This window comes from Callospermophilus lateralis, chromosome 19 (genome assembly GCF_048772815.1).
Source record: "Callospermophilus lateralis isolate mCalLat2 chromosome 19, mCalLat2.hap1, whole genome shotgun sequence".
NCBI lineage: Eukaryota > Metazoa > Chordata > Mammalia > Rodentia > Sciuridae > Callospermophilus > Callospermophilus lateralis.
Window position 1 is genome coordinate 29,860,256 of NC_135323.1, and position 8,274 is coordinate 29,868,529.

The 8,274-nt window shown below is 53.5% G+C and overlaps 2 protein-coding genes across 2 annotated transcripts; one reads left to right on the forward strand and one right to left on the reverse strand.

Moving 5' to 3' along the window:
- The first annotated feature begins 1,764 nt into the window (after positions 1 to 1,764).
- On the forward strand, positions 1,765 to 2,968 carry Ppp1r35 (protein phosphatase 1 regulatory subunit 35). The gene is made up of 4 exons (XM_077106073.1): positions 1,765 to 2,072; positions 2,152 to 2,404; positions 2,485 to 2,621; positions 2,725 to 2,968. The coding sequence occupies exons 1-4, from the start codon at positions 1,842 to 1,844 to the stop codon at positions 2,896 to 2,898; spliced, it is 795 nt and encodes a 264-aa protein (XP_076962188.1). The 5' UTR covers positions 1,765 to 1,841; the 3' UTR covers positions 2,899 to 2,968.
- Positions 2,969 to 3,829: 861 nt separating this feature from the next.
- On the reverse strand, positions 3,830 to 8,274 carry Mepce (methylphosphate capping enzyme). Its single transcript, XM_077105953.1, has 4 exons — positions 6,276 to 8,274; positions 4,813 to 5,031; positions 4,509 to 4,635; positions 3,830 to 4,394 (listed from the first exon to the last, which is right to left on the reverse strand). Exons 1-4 carry the CDS (start codon positions 7,902 to 7,904, stop codon positions 4,342 to 4,344), a joined length of 2,028 nt encoding a protein of 675 aa, XP_076962068.1. The 5' UTR covers positions 7,905 to 8,274; the 3' UTR covers positions 3,830 to 4,341.

The following is an 8,274-nucleotide window of genomic DNA, read 5'->3' on the forward strand; positions in this document are numbered from 1 at the left end:
CTATGAACATTTGTGCACAGATTTTCAAATGCTTAGTGATGTGAAATTCAAATTCACATTTTTGGGGCCAGGAGTGCTCACTGAATCTGTCATTGTTTTTGAGGGCTTTTTAACGAACAGAATTAGGATATAGATTTAAAATTAAGGCAAAATATACCATGAATTCATACAGATACTTCTTATCTAAATTCAAGACTGCACAGATTTTGTGTATTATCATTCACTGATTTTGCATCTCCTACACCAAAATTCCAGTTTGTCCATTCCAAAATGGACACTATTGTTTTATCCTACATATTTTCACATCTTCCAACAAGATTACTAAAAATGGTTTAAGATTTTTATGGCAGTTTAAAAATGTCAGTTGCTTTGGTTCTCTAGGAGATGGGGATGTATAAATTAGTTTTTTGTTTGTTTTCTATTTTGGTCATGCTGAAGATTAAATTTAGATTGCATGAACTCTACAACTGACCTATATTCTCAGTCCCCAAATTACTGTTTACAGTTATTTCTAAAGACATCTGACACACATTTCACTTTCAATTTTTAGAGATTTATTTTCAAATAATAATAATAATGATGATGATGTAAAAATATATTTCCAAATTCATATATATTAAACAAAGTATATTCAGAGACTTTTAGACTCTTTTCCTTTCACTCTGGTCTTTTCCCCAGGTCACCATTTAAATAATCTATACTTGCACCGTTTATTTATATTTAGATTGCCCCATTCCCTTTAACAATCCGGTAAACCTGGTCTTGACTTCAACAGGAAAGGCTTTAGTTTCACCATTGAGATCCTCCTTTAAATTCCTTTTCTTTCTTTCGTGTGTGTGTGCGCGTGTGTGCGTGTGTGTGTGCGTGTAAAATGTGGGCTACGCTATCCCTTCTATTTGATTTCCCATAGCATTTCCTGGGAAGATAAACGATGTGAAACTCTCAACATGCTTGTACGTAAACATGCCTATTGACAGATCATCGGTCTCCTCCGGGAAAGCCTCAAGAGTCTGAGTCCAATCTACACATTTTACACAAGAATAAACGGAGTCTCACAGAATTGAGGGGACCTGCACCAGGGAACGTCCGAGCAGGCGGGCGCTCCAACCTCCCGCGGTCCACCGGTCTTCCCCAGCCTGGACAAGAGTGGAGCCGGGTTAAATACAAAAGTTAAAAAAAAAAAAAAAAAAAAAGTACAGAGCATGCAGATATCTATTTTATACCAGTCAATATTTCAGGTAACCCTCGAAGGAAAAACCAAGTCACAAAACGCTGCAGAACGGCTAAGTGCCTGGCGGGAGCCTGGGCTGGGGCCCACGAGAGCCTCCACTCTCGTGGAGTGGCCCAGGGAAGCAAAGGTCTGCGTTCCGAGGTGACGGAACCGGGGGATGCGGTGGAGGCACAGAAGGGGGAGGACTAGATGCGTGGACATGGGCGGTTTAGTTAAGGTTGCCCCTCTTGGCGTCCCAAAGAGAGGACGGACACACTCGGGACCACAACACAAGCCGGGAGAAGAGCCACACAGGTCGGATCGTCAAATCCGAGTTTTCGAAAGAAGTGGTCCTGCTGAGCACTCGTAGGGCTTCCAGGTCTTCGGCTCGCTCCCGGGCCTAAGAGGCGGTGCCAGACTCTGCGGGCGGAAGTCCGCCGGGAGGCTGGGGGCGGAGCAAAGGAACTGACACCGTAGGAACGCCAATAGGCGGGGTGGGTGGGTGTTGTCCCCGCCCTCGTGGGTTAGGGCTAACGGTTTCCTGCAGCGGCATCTGTGAGGGGTGGGGGAGAAGAGGAGGAGGAGGTGAAGCTGTGCCTAGTGGCTCCTGCGACCCTGCACCAACTCCAAGATGAGGGGCTGCGGGGAATCAGAGCTGAAGTTCGTGGAAGGGGAAGAGGCCGTGGAGTCCCCGGGACCACCCCCAGAACCACGCGCCCAGGAACCCCGAGCTCCAGTGCCCGAGCCCGGCCTGGATCTGAGTCTCAGCCCGCGGCCCGAGAGCCCCGAGCCGCGGAACTGCAGTCCGGGGCGGCGGAAGGGGCGGGCGGAGCGCCGGGGTGGGGCTCGGAGGGGGCGGCAGGTGAGCTGGGGGGAAGCCTGGCCCCCATCCCGCCGACGGCCAGGAGCGTGTGTCTTCACGGTGCTGCTCTGTGCTCCAGGTCCGTTTCCACCTGGCGCCTCCCTCACCCGTCCGGCCTGAGCCGCTGCCCGCGGCCGCTGCACCTAGCGACAAGCCCGCGGCGCCGCAGGAGCTGGAGGCGCCCGCGCGGCAGAGTAGCATGGCCCTGAGCCTCGAGCTGCAGGCCGCGCGGGCCGCATCCATGGGCCAGTTTGATGCCACGAAGGCCGTAGAAGAGCAGCTGAGAAAGTCTTTCCAGATCCGCTGCGGCCTGGAGGACAGTGTGGCCGAGGGTGAGCTGGGCGAGCGGCCGGTCGGGCGCGGGTATCTGAGTGAGGGGCATCACTCACCTCAACCCCCTCTGCGCTATCAGGATTGAACGTGCCGCGCTCCAAGCGGCTCTTCCGGGACCTGGTGAGCTTGCAGGTGCCAGAGGAACAGGTTCTCAACGCTGCACTCCGGGAGAAATTGGCACTCCTGCCGCCGCAGGCCCGAGCCCCACCCCCAAAGGTGAAGGGACCAGGGCTTGGACTTACCTTGGGTCTCCTGCCCTCGCGGATTCTCCTTCCTCCCAGCGTGTAACCTTGCTTTGCCACCCCCCCCCCCCCAACAGGAGCCACCAGGGCCGGGACCCGACATGACCATCCTGTGCGACCCGGGCACATTATTTTATGAATCTCCGCACTTGACCCTGGACGGACTGCCCCCTCTACGGCTTCAGCCCCGGCCCCGCCCTTCAGAGGACACCTTCCTCATGCATCGGACACTGCGACGGTGGGAAGCTTAGACCCCAAGGCTCCCTGGATAGCTAGTTCATATTTTTGTAGGTTAAAAATTTTTTTTTCAGAATAAAGTGGTTTTGCTAGTAAATGTAACTCTTTTTGGGAGCCAGGAATGGACTAAAACCCCTCCAGGGGTCTTCCACCTGGGGTGCATGTTGGAAGCTGCCTGGAAGTGAGTTTTTGGTCGTTTTAGGAAAGTTCCCAATCAGGGATTAGATCCCCATCAACTGCCTACCTTTCCCCTTCTTCAGTCACAGCCACCTTTGCACCACTAGGGTAGGTATAGATCAGTGGTAAAGTGTGTGCTTAGCATTCATAGGTCTTGGGGTTCAATCCTCAACAGCAGCCCCTACAAAAGCTTTTAAAACTTCCGCATTACCCATGAGTAGATACAAGGTACACATCTGGGTCTTGGCCTATTGCAGTTTATGGAGGCTTTCCCTCATTACCTGTCTGGAGGTATCTGCAAGGCTTGCTTTCATCTTTAAGGGCCTTGCCCATCTTATTTACACTTAACCCCAGAATTTTCAGTATTTGTTGAATCAATGTTCAGGATGCCAGTAAAAATTGACAGACCACTGAAGAGCTTCATGTTAATTGCCTTTGCCTAAGTGTGAAGCCACAGAAAAAGAGAAAAAAAAAGTGTCTTTGGCCAAAGTGCCCTCTGTTAAGACCTCCAAAATTAGCCTTCTGCCCAAGGTTCCCACAAAAATATTTTTCAACAAGGTTTTTGGGGTTAGTCAGACTCAAGTTGCACATCAAAATTTGTGTCACACTCCTTTTGTGACCAGGGTTCTGTGAAATGAAGTGTAGATGTGATTAGCACCCAGCAATCTTGCCAACCATTAAAAAAAATTCTCTTTGAGATCCTACAGTAGGAACTGGTTTGACAGGAGGTGCCATCCCTTCCCCAGCTAGAAAGAGCCACATACCAGGTGTGTGTGGGGGGCCACTGCCCTAGACATTAAGTTTATTGTGCTGTTCTCACATTCCAAACCCAGCCCCCACTCCCACTGGGGGACAGCAGAAGGAAGGATTTTCACAGTACCTGTGTGCCTCCCTGCCAAACTTCCCCCTCTTAAACCTCAGTCCATCTATTCATGGTTCACTGAAATGCAGTTAGGGGCAAGGGCTGAGGAGAAACGGGAATCTCCCTGGGAGAGCAGGAGGAAAGGGTTATGAGGATTTGACATTCCCCACTTCCCATGCCCTAGGAGAACAGAGTTCAGCAAACAGTCCAAGCCATCCAGCCCAGCAGGGCTTGCTGCTCAGGTGCCAGAGGTATAGGGAGGAGGCCGGGGCAGCAACTTAATAAGTATTCTTTGCAGATCCAAGAAAGGAAACTGTTTTTGGAGTCAGAAAGGAAAAACCTTGGGATGCTTTCCTCTTTCCCCAGGTCCTTAGGAGCAGCAAGGGCAGCCACTTTGCACTTTCTGTTCAGGGGCCACTTAGTGGCTGGGGGAACGGGCCTTGTGGAACAGGTACACAGGACGCTGGAAGCCTAAGGGGAAGAGTATGAAGTCAGGAAGCAGGTTGGCATATCTTCGAACTCTCCATTGGTTCTGCACCCTTTCAGCCAGGACCAGCCTCCCCCAACTCAAAGAACCAACCGTACCTTTGGAGGTGTTGTGGGGTGTGGCCACAAGCTCATAGCTGGAGAAGCCCACCTCTGGGGACATCAGATAGGAGCTGAACTGTTCTGGCTTCAGTTGGATTCGAAAGTAGTTCTTATAGATTGTTTCCTGGGAAGAAAGGCAGGAGATAATACCTCTGCTTGCTGCCTCCTCCCCCTAGCCAAGAATGGTGCTCACCCAGGGACCTTCTCCTGTCACTCAAATCTTTCTCTTTCTGCTTCCTTGAGACCTTTTTTTTGCCTCAACCAAAAGATTATTTCCCATTTCCACAGAAACCCAACTTACTGTGAGAGTCTTTCTCTTGCCATAGGATGACCATGGTTGGGGCTCCAGGACCAGGATGCCCCCTGGGCGTAGGTGCCGGTAGATTCGACGGAACATGCGCTTCAGTCCCTCGTCTCCCCAGTTCAGATGCACCCACTTGGTGAGGCTGAGGCAGAGCACCACATCATACTCAGGTTTTTGGGCCTCCACTAGCTCATCTCGATCCAGCACATAGTTACCCTGAGGGCAAGAATTGCGGGTGAAGTCTACAGAGGGAAAAGAATCACCACTGGCCCTCACAATTGCTCTTCAAACTTTAGAAAAGTCCTATTTCTTCACACTATGGTTACACTTGTCTCTGACACTTCTTACACTACGTTCCAATGGTGCCCTCCTTTCAGTCTCATTTTCTCTTTACATCTTCCTGCCTCTGCTTCCTACTGGTGGTAAATAAAAATAAGCTTGAAAGGAAGCTTGGTTAATTTTAAACTGAGCACATTATCCTCGAGATCTTCCCAGCTGGGGTCAAACTGTAGCTGCTCTCCAGAATCTATTTATTCCCACCTACAAATATGCAAGAGGACCCAGCCCAGGTATCAAAAGAAGACCCATGAGTCCTTCCCTAAGTTGGGGTTGGCAAAATGTCAAGCCTGTTTTATCCTTGCTCTGAGACAAATCAAGAGCCATACCTCCTAGGAAACCTAACATAAGCTCCTCACCATCCCCTAGAAAGTCCTCTCACCTACCCCAGTATGTTGGCAAACATTGCTGTAGATGGCCTAACTGTACTGTTTTGTGGGGAGCTATGTATAGTCAGAGGCCAGATGCCCTGCCAGGCTCAGTATTCTCCCCTGCCTTTCGGAGATGTCTCTGGCTGTTCCCCCCATCCCCCCCAACTACCTAGGGTCAATGTGGAGATCTAAAACCAAATCTCTTGGGTTTACAACCACTGACTTGTCAATGAAGTCTATATCTAAGGAAACAAAAGAAGCTGATGCAAATAAGATCCACATAAAAGGTCAGAAATCACAAATGTCTCTCACTGCTAGTGTTCCTCCAAGAAATTCCCTTTTGGAAAAAACCCTCATGCTCCCTCAGCAAGTTTAAGAACAAGGTTCCATCTGGAGTGAATCCTTTAATGAGTGGCAATAGCTGCCCTACAGGGAAGGTGGAATGGCCTGACAGTCTAGTCTGGGAACAGCCCAACAGGGGTCAGTCCTTATGTTGGGGAAGAGATCCCAACAGTCATGAGAAATGACCCCAGGGTTAAAGCCCCAAGGTAGAGACCCTAGCTTTCCATTATAGGAGGGGAGAGAAGACCACTAGTATTAGTCTCACCAATCCAGACCCATCTCTTGAGGAACTGGTTCTTAGGAGTAAGATACAGGAAAATACCTCTGGGTCATAACCTTCCGCTGCCACATTCCCATTTAACTTCACTTAAATATCCCATCCCTATTCCAAGACCCCCAGGACCCTCTTACCCTGACGAAGACAACATTGTTGGGGAAGACAGATGTGTCCGCTCCATCCAAGGGCAGTTGGGGTGCAGCAATGGGACCCCGGCTGGCTGTCAGTGAGGCTGGGAAACAGCTCCTTTTCCGAACAGTGGCAGTCCCTTCCTCACCCTCTGCCCCTGGGTCCCCCTCAGAAGTCTGGGGTGGGAGCCGCAGTTCCTCAGACAGGTAGTGTCGGATATTTTGGCGGGCTGAGTGGATTAGCCGGGCATCAATATCCAGCCCCACCATGCGGGATGGACCCCACTTGCAGGCAATGCTCAGGGTCAGATGGCCCACATTGCAGCCCAGATCTAGGACGTCCCGGCCGCGAAACCACTCAGGCTTCAAAACCCGAAGGCGCCCATCCTCACAGGAAGGATTGCGGTACCCATAGTACTTGCTATAATTTCCATACTGGAACTTGCGGTGTTGCTTTTTGAAGCCTGAGGCAGGTAGTGGGTGGTGATGGTGACGACCTCCCCCACTCCCTCGGCCCTTTTCCTTGGAACCCTGGCCTCCACCCCTAGCCCCTGCCTCCGACTTGCTGGAAGTCCTGCGACGTTTGCGATGTCGGGAGGAGGAAGACGAGGGTGCAGAGGTAACTGAGGCAGTTGGAGGGGCTGAAAGGGAGCCTGAGGGACCTTGCAGGGCAGATGGAAGGGGAGACACGACCTCATCCCTGCAGTTGATGGCTGTGTTGAGTTCATAGGGTTGGGGGGCATCCCGGTTCTGGCCCCTGTGCCGCTGCTGCTGTGTGGCGCCCTCCCCGTGAAGTGAGGGGGTGAGGGGGGCTGTGGGCAGCACGGCATGGCTATCGTTCCCTCCAGATGCCTGCTGCTGCTGGTGGTGCTGTCCCCGGTGCCTATGCCGCTTGCGACCAGTCTTGAGTGGCGAAGCGAGAACTACTTGGGCCTCATCAGTGCAAGTATTGAGACTGAGCGGGTCAGTGATATCTTTGGGGATGAGGATCTCCACTGGATCTCGCCCCTTAGCCGGAAGTGGGGATGACTTAGGGGTCTCCGCATTGAGTGCGCGACTCACTTCCTCATCCAGGAGGCTATTCAGGTTCAGGGGATCAAAAATATTGCCCCCCAGGAGGAAGTTGGAGGGTAACACAGAGTCACAGTCCGAATTCACCCGTCGGCGCCTCTTGAAGGCCGGATGTTTAAAGCCTCCACCGCCTCCCCCAACATTACAGCTATTTCTCCTCTTGCCCCCTCCCCCACCAGGGGCCCGGTGGGGCTGGTAGCCATTGCGGGGCCGTGGAGGGGCTGGGGGGCCCAGTTCCGTCCCGCCCCCTCCCCGGCGCTCCTCCCCCACGTCCGGGGGAGCCGCTCGCCCTGGGGGATCGGACAAGGGGGCCTCCCCGTGCGATTGCGCCTGGGGGCCGCCCCCTCGGTGCTGCTGCCCCTGGCCACCCCGGGGGCTGGCCGTGGCCCCTGCCGAGTGTGCGCTCCGTCCAGGCCCGCGCTCCGTCCTTCCGCGGAGCTCCCCGGAGGCGGCCTCTCGGTGTGGCTGCACCGCGGGGCCGCCCCCTCCGCCCGACTCATCTTTGAGCGGCGGCGGCGGGGCCGGCACCAGAAACGGCTCCTTCTCCGCCGCCATCTCGATCATTTCCTCCCCTTATGCCGTCCCAGTCGAGGGTACCGAGGGGGATCAGGGGGCTTAACCCCCCCCTTCCTGGCCCCTACTCCCTTCCCCCCTTTCCCGAGTGCGCGCGCAGCTCTGTTCTGCTCGCCTTGAGCCCAGGCGCCTCCCCCCGAAGCGCTCCCCACTCGCCCGCGAGACCAAAACAAGATGCCCGCGAGACCCAGACAACCCGAGAAATCAACAGCGCGTGCGCCGACCCCTTTCTCCACCGCCACTACCACTCGGCCGCGAGCGCGCACGGCTGGCGCGCGTTCCTCTCCCTCCGGAACCACGCATGCGCACTTCGCCACCGCCCTGGCTGCGCGCGCATCAGAGTACGAACCAACTTAACGGC